Source organism: Scyliorhinus canicula, chromosome 13, assembly GCF_902713615.1.
Source record: "Scyliorhinus canicula chromosome 13, sScyCan1.1, whole genome shotgun sequence".
NCBI classification, from domain to species: domain Eukaryota; kingdom Metazoa; phylum Chordata; class Chondrichthyes; order Carcharhiniformes; family Scyliorhinidae; genus Scyliorhinus; species Scyliorhinus canicula.
The window spans coordinates 84928642-84952783 of record NC_052158.1 but is presented as its reverse complement, the minus strand read 5'-3'; the positions used below and the strand labels follow the sequence as shown (position 1 = coordinate 84952783).

At 45.6% G+C, this 24142-nt stretch overlaps 1 protein-coding gene across 1 annotated transcript in view; it reads right to left on the bottom strand.

Annotated features, from left to right (window-relative positions):
- The window catches only part of nmnat3 (nicotinamide nucleotide adenylyltransferase 3), a 106327-nt gene extending 82631 nt beyond the window's left edge, over nucleotides 1-23696 (bottom strand). Inside the window, exons 1-2 of the mRNA XM_038815681.1 lie at nucleotides 23635-23696; nucleotides 17767-17921 (exon numbers count right to left, since the gene is read on the bottom strand). Of these exons, the coding sequence (XP_038671609.1) occupies nucleotides 17767-17875 (109 nt within the window). The 5' untranslated portion in view covers nucleotides 17876-17921; nucleotides 23635-23696. The remainder of the gene's footprint in view (nucleotides 1-17766; nucleotides 17922-23634) is intronic.
- Nucleotides 23697-24142: the final 446 nt, after the last annotated feature.

Sequence of the window (24142 nt, the reverse complement as noted above, 5' to 3'; positions counted from 1 at the left end):
AGATTTGTTTTCTGCCAAACCTTAGTGGTTATAGAATCAGGCCTGTGGCCAGAAGTAAGATTCCTCTGGGCCGATGGAGTGCTGTATCTGTTGTTCAAAGCCAGGGATTTCTCAGCCACAGTTCATTGTCTGATTGGACAGTAACACCATCCCATGTGTCCAACTTAAAGTTTGGGAGATGGCCATGAACCATGAACTTTGCTACATTAACAACTCTGGGTTGAAACTGCAGAATACTCATCTCGCTCTGCTTCACAGTGCTGGCATGGTCACAGTAGGGAATTGTTTTCCTTGGCCTGGAGTGTCTCTGTTTCTGTGCTGGTTTGCTAACAGGACTGAGGAGTTTCCTTTGTACCATGGCTTACTTTCTCCTCTTAAAATAGACCTGTGCAGCACACAGAGTGCAATCTAGATAGCTTTCTCAAAGCTCAGATCTTTCTTCGCTTGATGCATGTCTAAGAATATATCACTTGCTGCCCATGACAACTATTCTAACCTTCTTAAGTTCAGGTTTAGGGTCTCTGAATTTTCAGCCTCAAGTCATCCGGTGCAGATCATTAATGAATGAATCACCAGGTTCTTCTGGCTGCCCAACACACTTATTAAATTTATCCCTTTCAAAGACTGTGTTGCTTCTTGGGTTAAAATAAATATCAAATGTCTTTAGTACTTTTTAAAATTTAACAGATGATTTGTTGATCCCTTGTTCTGCAATAATATTGTCTGCTAGCGGACCTATAACCTCTGCTTCAATGCCTTTGGACATCTTGAAGTCAGAAAAGGCACTATGTAACTGCAAGTCATATTATTTAACCCTGGCTGAAGTCAATGCAGTTGAAATTTCTACTGAATATCTTCCTAGCTATCAAAGTTCAGGCATTCCAGTAAAGTACAGACAATAATACAATGAAGTGTGGAAGGCTGTCAGTGATCTTTGTTGAAAATGCTAGAATTTTTTGGAGCTGGCACTATTCAGCTCCGAATGCAATTCAGTGTTAAGGGACATCAGCATTCAGTCTAATTGGTACACCTCTGTTTCTAAGGATGGTTGGAAGATTATGGTCAGTGCGTGCGCAATTTCCACCCTTACTTCCCTCAGGATCCTCAGACACATCTTATCTGATCCTGACTTAGCAACTTTTACATACAACCAGTCTTTCTAACACAAACTGTCCTGGACAGGATGGGGGGGGGGGTCAATTTAAACTGCCCTGATCTGCCCGCTCACTACCTGTCTGTAACCGGAAAAGTGGTTTTGGTAGAGTGCTTTGGAGTGTTCCCATCCCCTATGAATAACGTCCACAGCAAATCTGAGGTTAGATAAAATAAAAAGGGTTGATTTATTTTTGCACACCCACACACACACACACACACGAGGGGTTTGCAACATCTACCCCTTTTGCACACACAATGAACTGGGGCTTAGGAAAAACAAAGACGATTCAGGGCACGACCACAATACAATACAAGTTGGGGTTTTACATGTGTCCTATTCCAAAATCAAAAGTCTAATGGAATTCTCTTTTCAAGAGGAAGTTGGCTGATTGTAGGGTGATCCTGTCTTTCCACAAGCGAGACTTCCACAATGGGAGAAGGCACATAGAGTGAGTTAGTCTTGGAGATACAAGTTCCAACGTTCCTGGAGTTTACAGTTTTGATGAGAGACAGAGTCCTTTCTGCTGCCACCTGCTTGATGGTAGACAGCGCGGGCTGTTTGGTGGAGTCCTGTTCCCGTTGAAGGTCAAACAGTAACCGACCATAAGGTCCGAAGACCGTATAATTAAAATAAATCAATTGGCCCAGTTGTGTTATTCTGGTTTTGGGTTATAATATGAGGCCCTCTTGTTGAAACCATTGTGTTAGAACAGTTAATGCTTAGGAACTATTATCGGAGATTAGGACCTGTGAACAGCTGTCTTTGGTCGAAGCTGGTTGGAGCAGACAGTGTTGGATCAAACTAGATGAATCTTCCAGCACCTTTCAATTATACTTTTGAATTTTGAATTGCAGAAAGTCAGTATGCAGGTACAGCATGTAATTAAAAAAGGCAAATGGAATGTTAGCATTTATTGCAAAAGGACTAGAATATAGGGCAGGATTCTCCAGTAATAGGGCTATGTCCCCACGCCAGCGTCAAAATGCAGGTGTTTCACTGTAGGTCCTTCCCCCCCCACCCCGAGATTGTGCGTGCCCGCGGATCGGTGCCGCCCGATCGCTTGTCTGGCAGTCTGTGAGGCTCTCCCGCTGAAGGATCCCTCCAGCCCCCCCCCCCCCCCGGTGACGGATCCCCCCAGCCCCCACCAGAGGAGCCGTGGACTGAATCCACAGCTGTCGCTGACCGTTCCCGACAGGGAAAACGTGGTTAGAACCACACCATCCGGAACTCAGCCAGTTGTCCTCGCAGAATCGCTGCGGGGACCTCTGTCAATGGCCCGCTACCCACACCACGTAGACTGGAGAATCGCAAGAGCGGCGTCGCGCCGGGCTTCAGTTTCAACTCCCATTCTCCGCCCCCGCGCCGATCGCTATTTCGGCTCGAAGAATCCCACCCATAAAAGTAGAGAAGTATTGTTGTAATTGTAATTGTATAGGGTGTTGGTGAGAAGACATCTGGAATATTGTGCCAATTTTAGTCTCCCGATTTGAAGAAGGATATGATGGCATTGTAGGCAGTTCAGAGGAGATTCACCAGATTGATTCCAGGGATGAAAGAGTTCATGTATAAGGAGAGATTAAACCATTTGGGCTTATACTCACTGGAGTTTAGAAGGATGAGAGGGGATCTGATCGAGGTATATGAGATATTAAAAGGGATTGATAAAGAGAACGTAGACCAATTGTTCCCCCTTGTAGGGCAATCTAGAATGAGAAGTCACAGATATAGGTTGAGAGGCAGTAGATTTAGAACTGAGATGAGGAGGAACTACTTCTTGCAGAGGGTGGTGAATTCAAGGAACTCGCTGCCCCATAGTGAGGTGGAATCTGAGTCATTAAATGGTTTCAAGAAGGAGATAAATATATTTCTGATTTTAAAAATGGGTTAAAGGGATATGGGGAACAAGTAGGGAGGTGGTTTTGAGACCAGGAAGAGATCAGCCATGATCTGATTGAATGGCAGAGCTGGCTTGAAGGGCTGAATTGCCTTCTTCTGCTCCTGATTCCTATGTTCCTATTCTTTTTGATAATATTAACAACATTTTTCTGGTACTATGGCAGACGCAGGGTCTAGTCATGGTGTACTCAGAAACAACTGCCAATGTCTCTTGCATCTTCTTCACAGCAAATAATCTAAGCCTTCTTTTGATGCCTAACAATCAAACAACCCAAGCTCACTGTGAGGCCAACTACAAGACAGGTCACATACCACCTGCATTACCCCTAAACTAAAATCTAATCTTTTGGATTACAAACTACATGATAATTTAATAAACCTCATAATTGTAACGATCAGTGTACAGTGAAAGATGTAGTGAAAACTGCAGCCTTTTGTCAGATTTGCAGTTCACTTCGGCTGCCTATATTTCCTGTCCCCACAGTGACATGAAACAATGGGCTAGATTTTACCCTCCCCCTCAGCAGTTTTGAATGTACCATGAGTATTCCCAGAAAGGTACTGTTGTAAACAGTTCTGCTATTAATTATCCATTTCCTTCTAAAGGTGAAAAGGAGTTGAGATCAAAGATAGCTAATTAGCTTTTCTGCCTAGACACAAGGGGCGGAATTCTCCGCTCCCGGGAAAAATCGGGAAGGCCGTCGTGAACTCGGCCGAGTTTCACGACGCCCCCGGAGGCGGCTCCTCTCACCTTATTCACCCCCACTGGGGGGGCTAGGAGCGGCGCTCCGTTATTCTCGGCCGCCGGACCTTGACGCTTGCGTGGCGGCGCGCCAAGAATGACGCGACAGCGGCGCCTATGCGCATGCGCGGCTGACTTCACAACGGCTGACGGCTCAAACCCGCATATGCGTGGTGGCCGTCTTCCCCTCCGCTGCCCGCAAGATGTGGCGGCTTGATCTTGCGGGGCGGCGGAGGGGAAAGAGTGCATCACTTTTAGACGCCGGCCCGACGATCGGTGGGCACCGATCGCGGGCCAGTCCCCTCCCGAGCACTGCCATGGTGCTCACTCCCCTCTCCGCCCCTACAAGCTTCAAATGGGCCTTTGGCGCCCATGTTCATGATGGCAGTGACCAGGTGTGGTTGCTGCCGCCGTCGTGAACCGGTTGCGAACGGCAGGCCGCTCGGCCCATCCGGGCCGGAGAAGCGGCGGTCGCCGTGAAAAACGGCGCGCGGTGATTCTTCCAAGCGGGGGGGGGAGTTGGGGGGGGGGAGGAGAATCGCGGGGGGCGCCAGGGGGGCGTGAAATGAGTCGCCCGGCCCTCCTGCGATTCTCCCGTCCAGCGTGGGGAGCGGAGAACCGCGCCCAAGGTTCACATTGCCATGGAAATGAGGGCAAAGGAAACATATTTTTTAGATTAGGTTACAGGCTTCCCTACTTAATTAGTGAACATCACAGAAACAGAGCAAGTTCCCCTACTCCTCACTTAGGCTTGCTAACCATGGCCATTGCCCCCAGCTAAAGCTACTGGGACTACACTGCTGCCAGCCATACAATTGGCTGGTAGGTCTCTCATGCAGGACTTCTTCCTGAGATAGAGGTCGAAGTCTCATCTGAAAGCAATTAATTCTGCTCCGAGTGTTGAATTGCTGAGGGGTAGCCATCAGTACAGTGGGCATGTTCGCTACCGAGTTAACCAAGTGACTGGGAATCACTACACCTGGTTAAATACTGCCCTATGGGAGAAAATGTTTGATGCACATAAATCATTTAAATAAAAACCTTAGTTTGAGGACTCCATTAATTCAAATACTTCTGTTATTTTGATTTCAGCGATTGATTTGACGTATTGGTGAATTAAATAATCTACTGCTCTTTAACAGCCGATTTATTTTACTTTGTCTAACTTTTTGTGTCACATTACATATTCTTTTTAGCTTATCCTGAAGAATAATCCTTGAGCATAAAGGTGTACGGAGGAAGGTCAGGTGGGAATATTAATGTGCTCGTGTAATTTGAGATCAAAGAGTTAATCCTGTGGCATGCTAATCCACCCGCTTTCCCCATGAGGTGCATCACTGCCAATTTTGAGGAAGCTCAGACTTGCCTGTGCTAAAGGCATTGTTGCTGCAAAGATGTATGTTGAGGGAAGTCTGACATTTCAGCAGTTGTGACATTTCTTCCATCTCCCCATTCACTCATTACTGGACTTGAAATCTTTTATACCAAGCTATCCATACTCCTTCCTCAGTCAGGAGTAGGATTCATACCGGCAACTTCGCAAGCATAATTGTCAAACCAGTGCAACAACTAACAATCTTAAAGTCAGTAATGTGTCAGTTGGTATCTGTAGTGTAAAGGGTTAATATAAATAGACAACCTACATCATTGGTAATGTAACGTCACATGACAACAGAGTATGCTGAGAGAGTTCCATGTGAAGTAACATGCTAAGCCTCATGCTGTACAGTTAGAAGAATGTTTAATAAAAATTAAAGTTTACCAACAGCCTTGCCTCCAGCAGTCTCTATTGATCCCAACTAAGTACAAACTCAGCTAAGATGCACAGTGGTGATAACAGAGTGTACAGCCTTTACATTGCCAGCTCCATGCAAGTCTTGTTTTCCGATATGCTGTTCATTCATGTGCAGCGTTGAAAGGAAGTGTTGATGCCAAGTTATCTGCAACCTCATGAATTTTCCCCCCTCTTTCTCCCCATCTGCCTGCTTTCAGAGCCTCAGTTTTCATTGGTAAAGTTTCACACACCAGCTTGGCCTTTGATAACTATCTCACCGAGGTCATGGATCATATCCGTGTGGAACAGATGGCGCTTCGCTGAAATAAATATTTTGTCTCAGAAAAGTTGCTGCAGGCACAACTAAAGAATGTGTGCTCTCCGCCACAGGAATAACAGGGACCACTGCCGCTTTGAGTTCCCTCCCAACTGTACTGTGCCAGCTCCATACCAACAAGCTGCATTGTTTGCCCCCCCCCGTCTCTATGTTAATGAGGCAGGCCCTCAAAACGAACTGGGCCTTCTGTTGGCACTATCAGCTCGGCTGAACTGCATTTTTCACCAGTCAGCCACCAAATCCTTTAAAGTTCTCTCAGTGTGCAACTATGGGGGCAATGTTCAGCCCGCACTCACCGTCAGAGCAAATGACCCATGAGCGGAAGATCCGGAGAGAATCAGGAAACATGATGATCGGGGGGGGGGGGGGGGGGGGGGGGGGAGGGGGGGGGGGGGAGGCAACCCATCTCTGTGGAACCAGTCTTGCTGGCTTATCAGTCGCTGTTCCACCAGACTGACGGCGAAAACTCTGCCCACTCATTTTTTTTCTTCAGTAAGGCTGAAGATCTGTAGTGAGAACTGGCCTGGTGCAGCGGTTTTCTGTCACAGCCTGACACTTTGAAAAATTATGGTAAGATTCCGCCCTGGGTATGCACCTTGTCCACCACGCTCAAGGAATAATTCTTCTCCTTCTCTGGCTAATTATATGGCTCCTTTGGTGTAATAAAATGTTCCAAGGTGCTTTATTACAAAAACAATGAACAACAAGGATATAGGGGATGCAGCTGAATCACCAATTGTGGGCCTCTTTGTCGATGCTGGAGAGATAAGAAAATGGCTACCTTCAGTTCTGCATCTATATGCTGCCTCATGTGGATGTTATCCAAATCGGATATAGTCAACGTCCCTGCATGCCAATGACACCAGCTTTACCATCACTCTCCAGTCCATCACTCTGACTATGCTGTGTGACAGTCTCGCAGGCTCGAACTTTCTCTCAGTCAGTATTGATAAAATCAACACCATCTTGTTAAGAAAGTCCTGATCAGTAACTGCATCTGAGCTATCAGTTCCATTGACTTCCTGGTTGCTCAAATGCGCTGGTTTTTACAATTCACAAACTCAGAAAATTGTTTGATTCTGGACTGGGCTTCAAATCCTACCAAAACCAAAATTACCTATTTCCATGAAAGGTCCCAACCTAAAGCATCAATCTGTATCTTCTCTCCTCAGATGCTGCCTGACTTATGTGTGTTTTCAACATTTTCTATTCTTGTTTCAGATTTCCAGCACTATTTTGATTTGTGCCTGCTTCCACCTCTGTATTATTGATCCCTGGCCTCATCTCCATCAGCTTCCAAAACCCTCCTTCATGCCTTTGTTTCAATTCTCCAGGAAACATCTTGGGCGGGATTCTCGGACCCCCCGCCGGGTCGGAGAATCGCCGGGAGTCAGTGTGAATCCCGCCCCCGCCGTCCTCCAAATTCTGCCCCCCGCAAAAATTGCCCCGGTGTGAGTCGCGCCGCCCGCCTCAGAGAATGGCGGGGACCGGCGCGACTCAATGGGCCCCGGGGCTGCATGAATTCTCCGGCCCGCGATGGGCCGAAGTCCCACCCGTTCGTTGCCAGTCCCACCGGCGTAAATTCCTTACCGGCGGGACCTCGCGGCGCGGGAGGGCTCCGGGGTTCTTCGGGGGGGGGGGGCGCAAAGGTATCTGGCCCCGGGAGGTGCCCCCACGGTGGCCTGGCCTGCGATTAGGGCCCACCGATCCGCGGGTGAGCCTGTGCCGTGGGGGCACTCTATCCTTCCGCACCGGAGGCTGTGGTCCTCCGTCATTCCCGGTGCAGAAGCGAAGCCCTCTGCGCATGTGCGGGGATGATGCCAGCACGCGCTGGCGCTCCCACGCATGCACCAACTTGCGCGGCCGGCGGAGGCCCTTTGGCACCGGTTGGCGTGGTGCCAAGCCACTTTCCCGCCAGCCGGCGGGGCGCAAACCACTCCGGGGCGGGCCTAGCCCCTGAAGGTGCGGATGATTCCGCGCCTTTGTGGCGGCCCGACGCCGGAGTGGTCCACGCCACTCCGTCCCGCAGGAACCCCCTGCCCCGCCGGGTAGGGGTGAATCCCGCCCCTTATATGTGTACTGTCGCAATGCAAATGCCACCCCACACTCCCCCTACCCCCAACTCACCCACACCAGGCCAGTTGTCTTTTGTGGGTAAACTATATACAAGACAACAGATGAAAAACATAAAACCATGCCAAGCAACCTCTCTTCAACTTCCTCCAGCCAGTCTGAAGTCAGCAGACTTTAAAATTCACTTATGTACTAGTGAAACTCCTAGTGGTCAGTTAGTAAATTACAACATAACCATGATATCACAACAGGAATAGGCAATTTCTTCTCTGAAGGTTCACTAATTGGTGTTGACACCTTTGGCAACAGGGAAAGCCCAGAGAAATAGATCCATTCCTGGTCTGAGTTACCACTATCAGAATGCCTGATACCATAGAACCAATCCAGCTTAATCCAAACATTTAGAGTTGATGTCTTTATCCCAAATTTCTTATGATGAGAAGCATAACAATCATCATGTCATTTACAGGAGCGGCATAGTGGTTCGCACTGTTGCCTCACTCCTCTGGGTGCTCCGGTTTCCTCCCACAGTCCAAAGATGTGCAGATTAGATGGAGTAGCCGTGCTAAATTGCCCCTTAGTGTCCAAAGGTTAGTTGGGGTTACGAAGATAGGGTGAGGGAGTGGGCCTAGGTAGGGCTCTCTTTCCGAAGTTCGGTGCAGACTCAATGGGCCGAGTGGCCTCCTTCTGCACTGTAGTGGTTCTATGGCTCTATGAAAAGGAGCACAGACCAATTTTCTGGGGAGGAGCAAGCAACTCATTCTCCATCTTCATGTGATGTGAGAATAGATCATCACACACAGCATCACTTTCCTTCTCAGCGTCAAAGATAACATTTTTACATGCGCAAGGGGCAATTTAGCACAGCTACTTCACCTACTCTGCATATCTTTGGACTGTGGGTGTCTGCACATCTAGTCTGCACATCTTTGGACTGTTGGATGAAACCGGTGTACCTGGAGGGAACCCATGCAGATACAGAATGTGCAAACTCCACACAGACAGTTGCCATGGAAAAGTAACCCAGAGTCCAAAGGTAATGACCTGGCCAACTAGGTTTGAATCCCACCTGGTCAGATGATGGAATTTGAATTCAGTTAAATGTCTGGCATTGTTTGAGGGTGGCACGGTAGCACAGTTGTTAGCACAGTTGCTTCACAGCTCCAGGGTTCCAGGTTCGATTCCGGGCTTGGGTCACTTTCTATGCGAAGTCTGCAAGTTCTCCCAGTGTCTCCGTGGGTTTCCTCCCGGTGCTCCGGTTTCTTCCCACAGTCCAAAGATGTGCAGGTTAGGTGGTTTGGCCATGTTAAATTGTCCTTTGTGTCCAAAAGGTTTGGATGGGGTTACTGAGTTACGGGGATGAGGTGGAGGTTGGGCTTGTGTGGGGTGCTCTTTCCAAGGGCTGGTGGAGACCCAATGGGCCGTAGCCTCCTTCTGCACTGTAAATTCTATGATTCTATGAAACGTCTAATGATGACCATGAAACCTTTGTCAATTGTCATAAAAACCCATCTGGTTCACTAATGTCCTTTAGGGAAGGAAATCTGTCCAACATACCTGTACTTCCATTACAAAGCTACGGATCCAGGCTAAACTCCTAGCGTATAGAGGTTGCAGAAAGAAGAAAAATCAAAGTTCACCAGAATCTATGGCAAATGGTAACCATGGGAATCAGAGATTTATGTTTATGCTAGCTGTGTGAATTTGAGATGCTGCATTACAGATGTGGGAATGCCCCAAGGGTAATTTTGTTTTCAAGGGAAAAATAATTTATCATGCATTGCAGCAACTCTAGTTCCCAGAGACCTCAAGGGTGTAGTACTGCAGGACATCTCCATTCTTAATTTTTTTCTTTAAACAAATTGAGAAAGTTAGCAATGCCGATAACCTAAAGAATAAATATCACCACCATGGAAAGGGATTGGCACAAGTGCAGACTGGAGATTCTGATCAGATATGCTCAGCTGCATCCACTGTAAATAGTAGCAATTTGAGGAGTCAGAATATAAATAAATGGCAACGGTTACGACTTGAAACTATGCAGGTCTGAACATAAATCTAGAGATGACACTGACAAATCTAATTCTAAAGCTATAATTATGGTTAAATTGAAGACTTGTCATCCTTTATTTCTAGTGAGGTTTTGTATTGAAGGCTGACAGTGCAAAGTGTTTTCTGGTAGTTAAAATTAAGTCTTGTTTTTCAGGTTTTGATTTATCCTGAATTGAGAGAAATCAGCACTTTTACAGCATCAGCGACAACTTGTATTTATATAGCGCCTTTACTTTTAGTAAAACATCCTAAATTGCAATGCGGGAGCTTTAACCAAAAACAAAAGGCACCAATCCATAAAAAGGAGATATTTAGGGCGCATGCCCAAAGTTGGGTCAAAAAAGGCAGATTTTACAAACGATCTTAAAGAAGAAAAGAGAGGTAGAGAGGCGGAGAGATTAACGGAGGGTATTCCAGAGCTTCCGGCCGAGGCAGCTGGAATGATTAAAATCAGGGATACTCAATAGGCCAGAATTAGAGGGGTACAGATAGCTCATATGATTGTGGCGGCTGCAAGAGATTGTGGAGTTGGGAAGGGGCGAGGAAATGGAAGGATTCAGGGGAGGCGGTGACGTAGTGGTTCTGCTTTTTAGTTTCACTTTGAGAAAAGCTTGGGTGTGTCTGTCTTTTTGGATTCGTTTTTCAGTGTGTTGCAGCTGAAGTCAGAAAAAGCAGCTGCACTGTTGAGCTCTCTGCCATGAAGGACTATGGGCTCTGGCATCCCCCGCGATTCTCCCACCCCAAAATGGCGTGTTGCATTTTGCGACACGCCGCTCGAGAATCGCGGGTCACCGTTTTTCACGGCGACCCACGATTCTCCAGCCCGAATGGGCCGAGCGGCCTGCCGTTCCCGACCGGTTCACGCCGGCGGCAACCACACCTGGTTGCTGCCGGCGTGAACATGACACCGACAGCTGTTTTGTGGCTTGTGGGGGGCGGAAAGGGGACTGAGCGCCACGACCGTGCTCGGGAGCGGACTGGCCCGCGATCGGTGCCCACCGATCGTCGGACCAGCGTTTCAATGGGACGCACTCCTTCTCCTCCGCCGCCCCGCAAGATCAAGCCGCCATGCCTTGCGGGGCAGCGGAGGGGAAGACGGCAACCGCGCATGCGCGGGTTGGAGCCGGCCAACCCGCGCATGTGCGGCTGACGTCGTTAGGCGTGTCGGCCGCGTCATTCTCGGCGCGCCTGGCCTTGACGCCAGTGTCAAGGCCCGGCGGCCGAGATTCACGGCACGGCCCTCCTAGCCCCCCGGCGGGGGGAGAATAGCAGGCCAGGAGCGGCCTCCGACGACGTCGTGAACCTCTCCGGGTTTCACGATTGCGTAGGGCCTGGCGGAGAATTCTGCCCGATAACTTGATCATTTCGTGAATTCAGAATTATAAATGTTTTCAGTATTGAATGTAAACCCTGATGTACTTCTGTTTAAAGGTTTGTTAAGCCTTCTGGGTGTTAATAGGACAGCATACAGATTACTTAGGGTTGTATTCTTTGGGGGGTGTATTTTATTTACTGGTTTCTAAGATGTTCACTGTTTATTTTAGAAAGGTTAACTTGCGTTCATAGAATAAACATTGTTTTGCTTTAAAAAATACTTTTCCATTTCTGCTGTACCACACCTGCCAATGGGCCGTGTGCTCCCCATACCACAATGTATTAAAAGTTGTGGGTCAGGTGAACTCTATGATACACTTTGGGTTTCTCTAAACCCTGGCCCATAATATTGGGATGGGTAAGTAAACAAATACTTGCAGTAATTAATAAAATATTGCAGTGTCTCCAGAAAGTATAATGCTAAAACATGTTGCATTGGCAAATGTTTTCAGTGCATTATTCCCCTGAAATGTTGTTCAGCTGTTTATGTGTTATACTGGCTACGTTTAATGCTCATTAGTAAAGATGGCAAAACATGCCCTTTGCCAATCAGAGAGACTGACAGCATGCATCACAGAGACTGACAGCATGCATCACATCAGGGTGACTAGATATCAGAACTGAGAAATGATACCGGTCAGGGAAGATTGAAAAGGTTGGGGCTATTATCCCTGGAAAAGCCAACAGTAAGGGACAACATGTATAGGTCTTTAAGATTCTGAAAGTTTCATAGTATTTAAGGTGATGAAAAGATAATGATAGAGACGATATTTCCATTTCGAGGCGAGAACATAACTAGGACTCTAAATGTTAGACAGCCATTAATAAATCAAGTAAACTGTAGTGATCTTTACTTGAGTATATGCAGAAGGGGCTGATGGGTAATGGAAAGACCACTAGGGGGAGCACTGGCATATATAAAAAGGGGAAGCAAGCAGCCTTTTGGGCTGTTGGGTGGATTAGACCATGAGGAGAACAGAGGCAGAGATTTAGCTCAGGGCTGCTAATGTGGTCGGGCCTAGTGGTAGTGTATTGAAAAGTAGTAACCTTTCTACTAGTACAGTTCTTAAAGTAAGAACTCGCGCAGTTATTTAAGTTGGGTTGCTCAATAAACCTTCTGTAAAACTTCTGGACGACTTCGAGCTTTCTTCCAAAGCCTCTACTGTAACTGAAGTGAGTAGCACAGATTACCTGCCTTACAGGTAATAAAACAAAACCAGGAGAAACCCCTTCATCCAGAAAGTGATGGGAATGTGGGACTTATTACCACAATGAGTAGCTGAGTTGATTAGCATAAAGGCATTCAATGGCAAGTTAGTTAAGCGCATGAGGGAGAAATGAGAAGAAAGATATGTTGATGGGATTAGATGAAGGAAAATGGGAGGTTCATTTGGAATATAAACATTGCGAAGGTCTGTTGGGTTGATTGGGCTGTATCGGTTGTAAAGTACTTGGTAGTTTGCCTTTGCAAACCCTAATAAAATAAGAGTTTTATTGGGGTTAACCCTCATTTTAGTAGTCATCTTTCAAGGGACTGAAAGTGGCCAATGCCCGAGGACCATAGACTGCTCTCAACTTTTGAGACTGGTTGTGATTTAACAGGAGGATCCCCACACCTCAGGCAAGTTTGAGAAGGCGGAGCCTTAATGGATAACCTCAGTTAGTACAGGAATTGAACCCACTTCTCTCCGCAACATGAAACAGCCATCCAGCCAACTCAGCTAATTACTTACAAGTTGAATACACAAGACTGCTACCAGCTATGCCGTATTAGCATTTCAAACTGTAGCTTGCCAAAATATAAATAATAATTTTGTTGCCGTGCTAAGGTTGAGAAATATCAATAAATGTGTTTGGAACAGAGTAGATAAGCAGAACAGTGGGGAGGCCTTGAACCAAACTGAATAGATGAACAGAAGAGGCTAAAGTACAGCATGTTAAAACATTTAAAACAAATTGAGCACTTCTGTTCCATACAAAATTCGGACTATTACCCATACGTAAAATTTCAAAACTTTTTATCCACTTTGTTCTGTACTGGAACCTGACTTTATAGAAGGGAAGTTGAGCAAAGACTCAAGTTTATTGCTCATTTTTGTTTTCAAAAACAGTGATTCCATGATGAGAGACATTGGGGATAAAGTTCAAATTCACTGAGGGCACAAAGTGGCCGTAGCATTTTTGACGCCTGTTGCGCTCATTGCCCAATTTCCCTTTCCATTCACTTCAATGATTTGTGTATTCGCTGAAGTTGAATTCTACCCTCACTGATTCAGAAAACACGGCCTTTCAGTTCATCTCCACAGAGGTGCTTTTTTTTTAGTACATTTATTGAGAGTTTACATTTAGATATAGATATAGAACAGTACAGCACAGAACAGGCCCTTCGGCCCTCGATGTTGTGCCGAACAATGATCACACTACTCTAACCAACGTATTCACCCTATACCAGTAACCCAACAACCACCCTCCCCCCCAATTAACCTTATTTTTTTTAGGACACTAAGGGCAATTTAGCATCGCCAATCCACCTAACCCGCACATCTTTGGACTGTGGGAGGAAACCGGAGCACCCGGAGGAAACCCACACACACACGGGGAGGACGTGCAGACTCCGCACAGACAGTGACCCAGCCGGGATTCGAACCTGGGACCCTGGAGCTGTGAAGCATTTATGCTAACCACAAGGCTACCGTGCTGCCCTTTTTACGCAACAAAATTACAAAATAATACACCCCCATAAGTAGGAAGAAGAAGAGAATCACCTTAATATACACGAGTACAGAGTGAAACAGGAGAACAACATCACAGTCAGCTCGATACAATTAATAGACCAGATTAGATACTCCTATAGAGGGATAGACAGGATGGTCATAAAAACATGACAAAACAGTGCACCCCCTCCCACATTATGATGAGTCTCCCGCGCCATGGTCGGTGGTGCACCAAGATACAACCCCCTCAACTCCAGCAGTGCCAAAGGCACCACCGACCTATCACATCCTCCCCTCTTTGGATACCAGAACCATCTGTACCCATGTGGAAGCCAAGAGCTAATTCACCCTTACAAAAAAAAAGAAAATGCATAAAAACTCCAGCCCTGAGGGGTTGCCACACAACGCAACTAAACCTCAATCCAGGCCCTGGGCAGAAACAAAGTCATTTCAGACAAATGTAAAGAGAGGACTGGCAGCGACATGTTTGGATTACGATCGAACCAAGTGGATTACCCCAGGCCAACAAAGGAATGGGCGCCAAATGCCCCTCCAGGATTCTGAACCCACCCATGAAGAGGGAAATACCCAAGCAGAGAGAAAGTAAAAAAAAACACCAAACCTCAAGGGAGAGTACAAAGGAACCAAGTCCTCGCCAGGAAAAAGAAACCTTTACATTCAATAACATAAAAAAATAATAATTGGGCAGCACGGTAGCGCAGTGGGTTAGCTGCTGCCTCACGGCGCCAAGGTCCCAGGTTCGATCCCGTCTCGGAGTCACAGTCCGTGTGGAGTTTGCATATTCTCCCCGTGTTTGCGTGGGTTTCGCCCCTACAACCCAAAGATGTGCAGGGTAGGTGGATTGGCCATGCTAAATTGCCCCTTAATTGGAAAAAATGAATTTGTTACTCTAAATTTATAAAATAAAAAGAAATAATTAATGTGAAAAAGAAAAAGAAACCCGGACGGATTTGCTCTAATCAGGGTGCTATCTTCAATTTAAGCGAGGACTGAACTAATCCTACCAACCCAACCACACACCCCTCTCCCCTTTCAAACTCAATTGGGAACTCGCCTCCCACTTCACGTTAGGGATCAGGTTCCGGAACTCGGCCAACCCAACCCTCCACTCCTGAACCAGACAGGATGCATGACACACCGTGTAACAGGAATTCAACGCCACAAAGGCGGACCACACCAGCGAAAGTGCTCTCACCGACTGCCATGAACAAATAAGGATTTTAATACTTTAACTCGGCTCTTCCTCACAGGAACACCAATCAGGAACTTCCAGGGATATAGCACATGCCATGTAGCCCCAGAAAAAGACTAAAATGAAGTGCTTCCCAGGATAAAATGACAGATTAAAGGATGAGCAGAGCCAGAGCTCGCGGAAACACAACCACCCCCGTGCTCGCATTATGTGATTCCCCCACCTTGGTGCATTTTAAAGACCCCACTGATGCTCATGATAACTCAGACACAAACAAGGCACACTTGGTATCCTGTGCTTTTCCACACTTCACTGGAGATACATGGTCAACTCTGACCATCAAATGGCACTAACCTGCCATCTATTGTTGCGTTTGATCTTTTATACCTTACAAAGGAATCTGCCAAACACTTTGACTTGGCCAAATCAGAATCTTTTATTGAGTCTCGTGTGGTAAGATAGCAATCTATTACTGAACACGTTATCATGGAGTCTGATTATTACTCCTCCGAAATCTGCACCTAGCACTGACCATTTACTTGTATGGCTTATATGCCTCTCAATCTTCTTCTGAAGATGGCCTGATGTGTCTTCCCTTACGTGGGAGTCACTGGTCACATGACCTTGGTCTAGTGACTGCAAGGTTTGTCTGCACCGCCACCTGCTGGTTGGAGGTCACCCACCATCCATCTCTGATACAGCCCACAGGCATATCATCACACCTATCAGTATTCTGTGGCACATGGAATTAAGCCAGGATTTAATACAATGGCAGTGACAATTTGCAATGCATTAAATAAAGGCTGTATGAGCATAGGATCATTCTGTCACCTGAGCCCAATGTAGGTTTTATGAATAATTTACGTATCTCTGACACCAGGTTCTTATCAATTTCTATTCCTTCCAATATAATCTGACAATTCAAGCTTCTTTCAACATCAAGTAGAAAAAAATGTTGATATGTGCATAATATTGAGTCTTGTGACAGCTAATGATAGATTTCTATGAGAGGGGGTCTTGAAACGTAGCAAGTACTGTCTCAGTTATGTATTCAGCTCAAAGCAAAATCCGAAATGAATTACAATCAATTATTGCTATCCACATAGAACACACCAGTGATAAAATAGTGGCTGTTTTTACTGAGTGGATTGGTTGATATCAGACGCAATTAAGAATTATCCATGTAGTGGGACTGGAGTCACAGACAGAGGTGGCAAGTTACCTTCCCTGAAGGACATCAGTGAATAATAGGTTGTTGCAAAAAGCTGGCAACCTTCTTAGTCATACTTTTACTGGTGCAAGCCATATTGTTGAATTGTGTTTCACAAACTCACTGCCACTGGGTAACTGATCCAGCACCATAACCACTCTCTCCCATGGCCTCTATAACTTTCAGGGTACTTTCAGGTGCGGTGATTGGAGTATATCTTTTCTTATATATTTTCATGGGATGTGGGTGTCACTGGCAAAGCCCAGTATTTACTGTCAATCCATAATTGCCCTTGAAAAGGTGGTTGAGAGCAGCCTTCTTGTACCGCTGCAGTCCAACTAGTGTAAGCATGCCCACAGTGCTGTGAGAAAGGGGGTTCCAGGTTTCTGACCCAGTGACAGCAGAGGAACACCAACTTAGTTCCAAGTCGCCTGGAGGGGAATCTGCAGGTGATGGTGTTCACTGCAAGATCCTGGAACTGGATCGAGGCCACAGGCTGATGGCTTGACCGCTGCTCTTGTAAAAATCCCAAGTAAAATGAGTTTAGGCAGTCTTGAATAAAAATCGCAACACAACACTTCCCCTAATTCTGAACCAATTAATAACCTTACTCAGGAGAACTGGATTGGGCATGCTGCTTTAAGGTAGGCATATTTAAAGAGGAGTGTGAAGAGATCTTCTTCACCCTGCACCTAAAGTGTGAACTGAGAAAGAATGATACAGTATCTGCAGAACAACAGAACAATGGTACCCTCTTTAGTGCTGATATCGGTCATTCTGATTTAAATGTCAACTCAAAACAATAATCATGGGGAAAAAGTAACTGGTCAACTTTCATCTGCTCAACAGTTGTCTGAGTAAAGTGCATTCATATTTTGTTTTTATGCACTCATATTCATTGCAAAAAGTACCATCATTCTCAGCTGATTCTCTTTAGTAAAATGGAAGGTAATTTCAATGTTTTGTTTACCTGGTGGCCATTTTTAGACAATGAGTGAGAAGCCCCAATCTCCCATCCACGTGTGTCTTGGCGGCGCGCCATTCGCTGGTGACAGGATTCTATACTCCCGCCACTGGTCGATGGGATTTCCTGTTGCAGCCACCTCATGTCGCCGGGAAACCTGCGGGCAGGGGGTGCATGCCGGCGGGAAAAGAGAATCCCAACAGCCAGAGAATTCCGGCCTACATGTCGTACAGTACCACTGAAAGCTGTGACAACACTGACCTGTTTGATGAAGATGATCTCTTGCAAGTTCGAACATTCGCATGTGCATATTTGTGATGGGGTTGAAGGAACCGCAGGCGAGCAATGCAACTGGAACTCTGTTAATCATTCTGGCACAACAAAGGTGCGCTGGTCTCCAATGTGAAAAATCAAAGCTTTAAGGAAGGAAGCAAACACAGTCGTTGAGTTCAGCAGAACTTGGAGAAATTTTACCGTGCTATGCACAGAATCTGAAATGGGTGCTCATGATGGAATAATTGATACATGCAGGGTGAGGACGAAAATATCTACTTTTGGTGTATTGAAAAGGTGTAACAGGGAAGTTAGATTGATACGCACTGCCCTGGAATGGTCTCACCTGTGGAGATAGGTGTTAGACGTGTGAATGTAATGTGTATTCTATTGTATTCTATGGAATCAAAGCTTCTGCTTATAATTCTAGAGCTCCAGCAACTCTCTGGCTGATGCATTAGTGGATTATTTTAACCCAGTTTTCAAACAGTTTATTTAAATGCTTTTACATTTTCTTTTCCACAGTGTGGGAGTGTGGGATGCATGTGAACTTTCCCTTTTTGCCATCACACTTCCCCTCAGCCAACATCTTACAGCATGGCACTCAGTTTATGCGCCTCAGAAAGGAAAATATAGCTCAGAATCAAGCTGAAAACCTCTGCCTCCCAGTGTTGAACCAACTGAGTTACCAGTGCCACCTACAAATATAAGGGAAACATGACTCCAAACCCCTTGAGAAATAGCATCTGTTCAAGTTTCAATAAACGTTGGCCTTGAAATTGTGATGTGGAAAAACATTTAATGCTTTCATCTTCAAATCCTCTCTATTACTTTCGCACAAATGTCAAATCGGCTTCAAATGAATGGGCTTGCTGAAGTAGTGGAGCGACGAATTTCAGACCAATATATGCAATTATCCTACAATGTTGTATCAAGGCCTTGTTTTTCTTTTAACTATTGTTTATGTCTGATACTGAACTGAAACTAGCTCGACTGAACTAAGTAGATTTTTGATGCATTGCAGAACTGGACGCGATCTGAAGGAGTCAAGACAATATTCCAGCATTAATACTGAATATTTGTGTTCTGGGATTAGCCACACCCTTAGCCAAACTGTTCAGGTACAGCTTCAATATCAGCATTTACCTGACAATGTGGAAAATTGCCCAAATATGGCCTTATCCACAAAAGGCTTGGCAAATCCAATCCAGCCAATTACCATCCCAGTAGTCTACTCTCACGCATCTAAGTGATAGAAGGTGTAACAAGAACAGAAAATCCTGAAAATCCCAGCAGATCTGACAGCATCTGTGGAGAGAAAAGGGAGCTAACGTTTAGAGTCTGGATGATTCTTTGTCAAAGCTCAGATAGAAGGTGTCACTGACAGGGCTATCGAGCACCTGTCAGTGACACCTTAAATATTCAATTGCTCCATTGCTGACACCCAGTTGCAGCACTGTGTAGCATCTACAAGATTCACTGCAGCAACTTGTCAAGCATACTTCAACAACACCTTCCTAATATCACCTCGACCACTTAAATGGATAAGGGCAGCAGATGCATGGAAATACCTGCAGATTGTCTACAAACCATACATTATCCTGACTTGTAACTATATTGCTGTTCATTCACTGATACTCAACCAAAATCCTGGAGCACCCTTCCTAACAGCACTGTGGATGAACCGACATCACATTGACTGTACCAAGATGCTGGTATTGCCATGAAATGCTCACATCCTTGAACAAACAACAAAAAGTTGGAGATCTATGCTCATTAAAATTGCATTCAAATTGTTTCTGAAAATAGTTGCCTTCAGGGAGGGAGGCTTACTGAGGAACAGTCCTCACTATTCTTCAGCTGGATTCTTGTCGGTGGCACTCATTACTTGCAAATCAAAAAATTGAGCGTTCCTGCCCTATTTCAGGACCTGGGCACACCATGTAGAGCAGCTTTGTTGGATGCAACATTACACCAAGGTCTTCTTGGCATTATTTAGGTTTACATTAAAAACCATAGAAGATTATTTGCAGAAGAGCAGTCCAATTCTCCAGTGTCACCGTCAATAAGGTTCAGCACAACATCGTGGGCCGAAGGGCCTATTCTGTGCTGTATTTTTCTATGTTCTATATTGGTCCCTCAGTTAAAGAATCTCACTGCTGTCAGTGAGGCCCTGCCAAGACCCTAGGGACACAATGCTCGGGGTCGCTGGTTGGGGCTGCGTGTGTCTGACTGGCTGCTTGGTGTCTAAACAGGTACTGCTCTTCATAAATATTTAATTGAACATGAAGGGCTTTGAACTACCAGATAAGTTGGCATATTTGTCTTTCTCTCATTTTTTTTTCCTATTTCTACAATTGTACATGTAGTTTTGCATACAATCTTGGGTTACCTTTCCCTGGTATTTTAACACTGGTACATTATTTGGTGGGTTTTTTTATAAGAATATTTTCTTGAGCCTCCCCAATTTTTCTCCTCTCCCATTTTGAAGGGACGTATATGCAAGACAAAAGCAATCTACAAGGCGAATGTAATTTTAGCCTTAATCTCAAGGGGGCTGCAATACAAACAGAACAATGGGATGTTTTCATTTTCACAGATACTTGGACAGGCCTGAAGCAACTGAACAGTTTTGAACACCGAACCTCAGGAAAAATGTATTAGCCTTGGAAGGAGTGCAGCTGATTCACCAGAACTTGAATGGATAAATTATGATGAAAGGTTGCATAAAAAATCGACTTGTGATTCCTTGAGTTTTGAAGGTTGGGGTGTGTTGGGGGGGGGGGGGGGGGGGGGGGGGGGGTTGATCTAATTAGAAGAATTTCAAATAATAGTGTTCTGGTAGGATAAATACAGATATGTTTCTCCTGGTGAAGGAATTCAGAATGAGGGAAACAGTCTTAAAATTACAGCTTGGCCATTAGGGAGTGAGATCAGGAAGACCTTATTTTTTAATCCGAAAAATCTGAAACTCTCTTACCCAAAAATCTGTAGATGCGGAGTAAATTGAAAATTTCACGATTGAGATTGATAGATTTTTTGTCAGAGCAGAGTATCGAGGGATATGGAATGAGGCAAGGTACAAATTAGCCATGATCTGATTGACTGGCATAACAGACTCAAGGGCCTGAATAGCCGATCCCTGTTTCAATGTTGTAAGCGCTAACTATTGCAGGAGAGCCAGTTAAAGTATAGTGGCTGAACTGTGCCCCTCGCCCAAGCAATCATCCTGTATGTCAGCCGAGTCAGCAAGGGCACGATTCACTGGAAAGATGCGGTGGTGAGCGTGAACTGCCACGAATTTTCAGGCCCTTGGCCCAGCGAGGCCGGCAACGCTATTCAATGTTAATTGGTCCACTTAGCGAGGCTTGTTAATGCAAATGAAGGCTCATCATCAGATTCACCCGGACTGCGCTCGCCAGCCCCCCCGCCCCCGTTAAAAAGATCGAGCAGCACTTGCAGCAGTCAGCCCCACTCAGTTTGCAGCCATTGCAGCCAGAATACTGGCCCAAAGATACAGGATGCAGACCTGGGGAGGCTCCTCTATGCGGTGCAGGCAGGAGGGATGTCCTGTCCCAATATCGCCTAAGGGAGCGGGCCGGTTACATCACAAACTGTTTGGCGCCTGGCAAGGTTCTCATTATCTGCCTTTCCCGCTGTTCACCGGCCTCGTTTTGTTCGAGCGAGAGCACAATGTGGCCCAAGAATCCCGCCCCAAGTGTCTATTCAACCGCAGGTAACACCTTTCCACACCTGGACTGTCGAACTGGGTTACATACTTATTATGGAACAGGATGTGCAAGTTATGTGGAGTTACGGTATTACGGGGGATGAAACCGGAGCACCGGAGGTAACCCATGTAGATAAGGAGGGAAAGTACAAACTCCACGCAGTCTAGGTTCGGAGTTCTTTCAGAGGGTCGGTGCAGACTTGAAGGGGCCGAATGGCTGGCTTCTCTTGGGGAGGCACAGTGGTTTGCACTGCTGGCTCACACGCCAGGGCCCTGGGTTCAATTCTCACCTCGGGTGGCTGACTGTGTGGAGTTTGCACTTTCTCCCTGTACCTGCGTGAGTTTCCACCGGTGCTCCGGTTTCCTCCCATAGTCCAAAGATATGCAGGTTAGGTGGATTGGCCATGTTAAATTCCCCCTTCATGCCTAAAGGTTTGATGGGGTTACGGGGATAGGGTGCGGCGTGTCGCGTCTTTTCGTCCGACGTCACTTCGTCCAACGACACTTCGTCCACGTCTTTTGGTCCAACGTCTTTTTGTCCACCCGTCTTTTGGTCCAACGTCACTTCGTCCAATTATCCAATTACAAATTAACTCCGTATAAAACCATTTAATTGATAAAATGCAAGTACAATACAGCAAGTGAATTTAATTGCTAAAATGCAAGTAATTGATAAAATGCAAGTAAAATGCAAGTTGAAAAATGCAGTTAAAAAATCTAAAAATGCAGTTAAAAAATCTAAAAGTTTACTAATTACTTAAAATTCCCAAAATTACTTAAAATTGATGTAAAAAAGACGTTGGACCAAAAGACGTGGACGAAGTGTCGTTGGACGAAGTGACGTCGGACGAAAAGACATAGCACCAGGGTGCGGACCTGAGCCTGGGAGATAGGGTGCCCTTTCAGAGGGTCGGTACAGACTTGATAGGCTGAATGGCTGCTTCTGCACTGTAGGGATTCTGTGATTCAATGAATCTATGATAATATCTTCTCTGTCTCTATCCTGGAATGTAGAGGCCAATTGTCGCTGACCTGCTGAGATCATTAAACTTACTAATTACAGTTGATCGAACCTGGGTCCATTCTGGCATTTATAAATTGGTGCTTTACAGTGAATTAAATCAGTTTGGAAGTGTAGTCATTGTTGTAACATTGGAAACCCGCTAGTCAATTTGCAAGCAGCAAGATCTTACAAATAGCAATGAGAAAACATCTTTTGAGCAATGATGACTGAGGATAAATATTGGTCAAGGGATGTAGAGAACTCCCCTGCTATTTTTCAAATAATGCCATAGAGATTCTACATCCCCGACAGGGCAGGCAGAGCCTTTAACTGGAATCTAAAAGATGGGATATCTGAAATTGCAACATGCTGTACTATACTGGAGTATCAACCTAGGTTATCTGCTCAAAGCCCGAGGGAGATCTGAAGCCACAGCCCTCAAAAGTCAGAAGGTTGGCTGCTACCACTGAGCCACTGCTGACCGTGGACCTACACATCCAGGTGGGAGATTTAAAATGGCTAGATATCTGGCAATAACGATTTTACATTCTCAGCAGCACAAGGTGATCATCCCAACAGCAAGTGCCTAACTTTTCTGACCCACTTACTGAAAAATGCTCCGCGACTCTTAATAAATCACAACAGTAGTTTTTGTTTACTGAAAGGCTGGTAATGCATTTCACAAATTCTCCCTTACCACTATGCTGTTTGGCTCCAGCTGTTTCTGGTCCCTTTCTCTGAGTATGTTGTTTGTCTGATAGGAAGCTGTTGCAATCATTCCTCTCGGCCTAAACTGCCATAACTTGGAGCCAAATTTCACTTTCCTGCAACATCTACCTAACCTGACATGCTGGCCCCTGAAGATATAGCAACACGATTGAATTTCCAGGAACCCTTTGGGATCTGTTTCTTCTTCCCATTGTGGCACTCAGTCAATAAGGTGCCGAGTTCTACTGTGAATATTCCTGCCTTGACACAGCTTACTCTCTCAGGGAGTTCCAGCGCAGGGAGTCTTAGATAGCTCTGCTCTTCAATTCCCCAGAAAATAAATCCTGATTTTGTGGCATTAAGGAGTAGCTGGAGAGAGAGAGAAAACGAGCAGCAGTAAGTTACACAAACAAACCTTCATCCCACCCCCTTCCATTCGCCCTCTGCTGGCTGAGTTTCCAGTGCTGTCCAGATCACACAACAAGCACGGAATAGCAGGAGGGACAAAACACACAGGACTGCCAAAATCTCACAACATCTTGCCTCCTCAAAACAATTTGCAACAAATTCTCACAGCAACCCAAGTAAATTTTTGTTACAATCTCAATATGCCACAAAAAGAGAAGGTATGGAGGTGCCACACACTTGGGCTTCTTCCAAACACGATGCAAGGATTATTCACGAGATGTTGCTCATTCAATACTAAGATGGAGAACGAATGACAAGCACACACACTGCTAACGTTGCATTCCACCAACAGGGATGTATTACTTGAAGACATAACACCTATCCCCCTTTACTTCTTCAGTACGAACGAGGATTTTTCTTAACGTTTAAACAACAGACCTAATTATACATTAGATACATTACTTCACACCATGATTTTTTCACATACATACACTTAATTAGACAGTCTCTCAGGT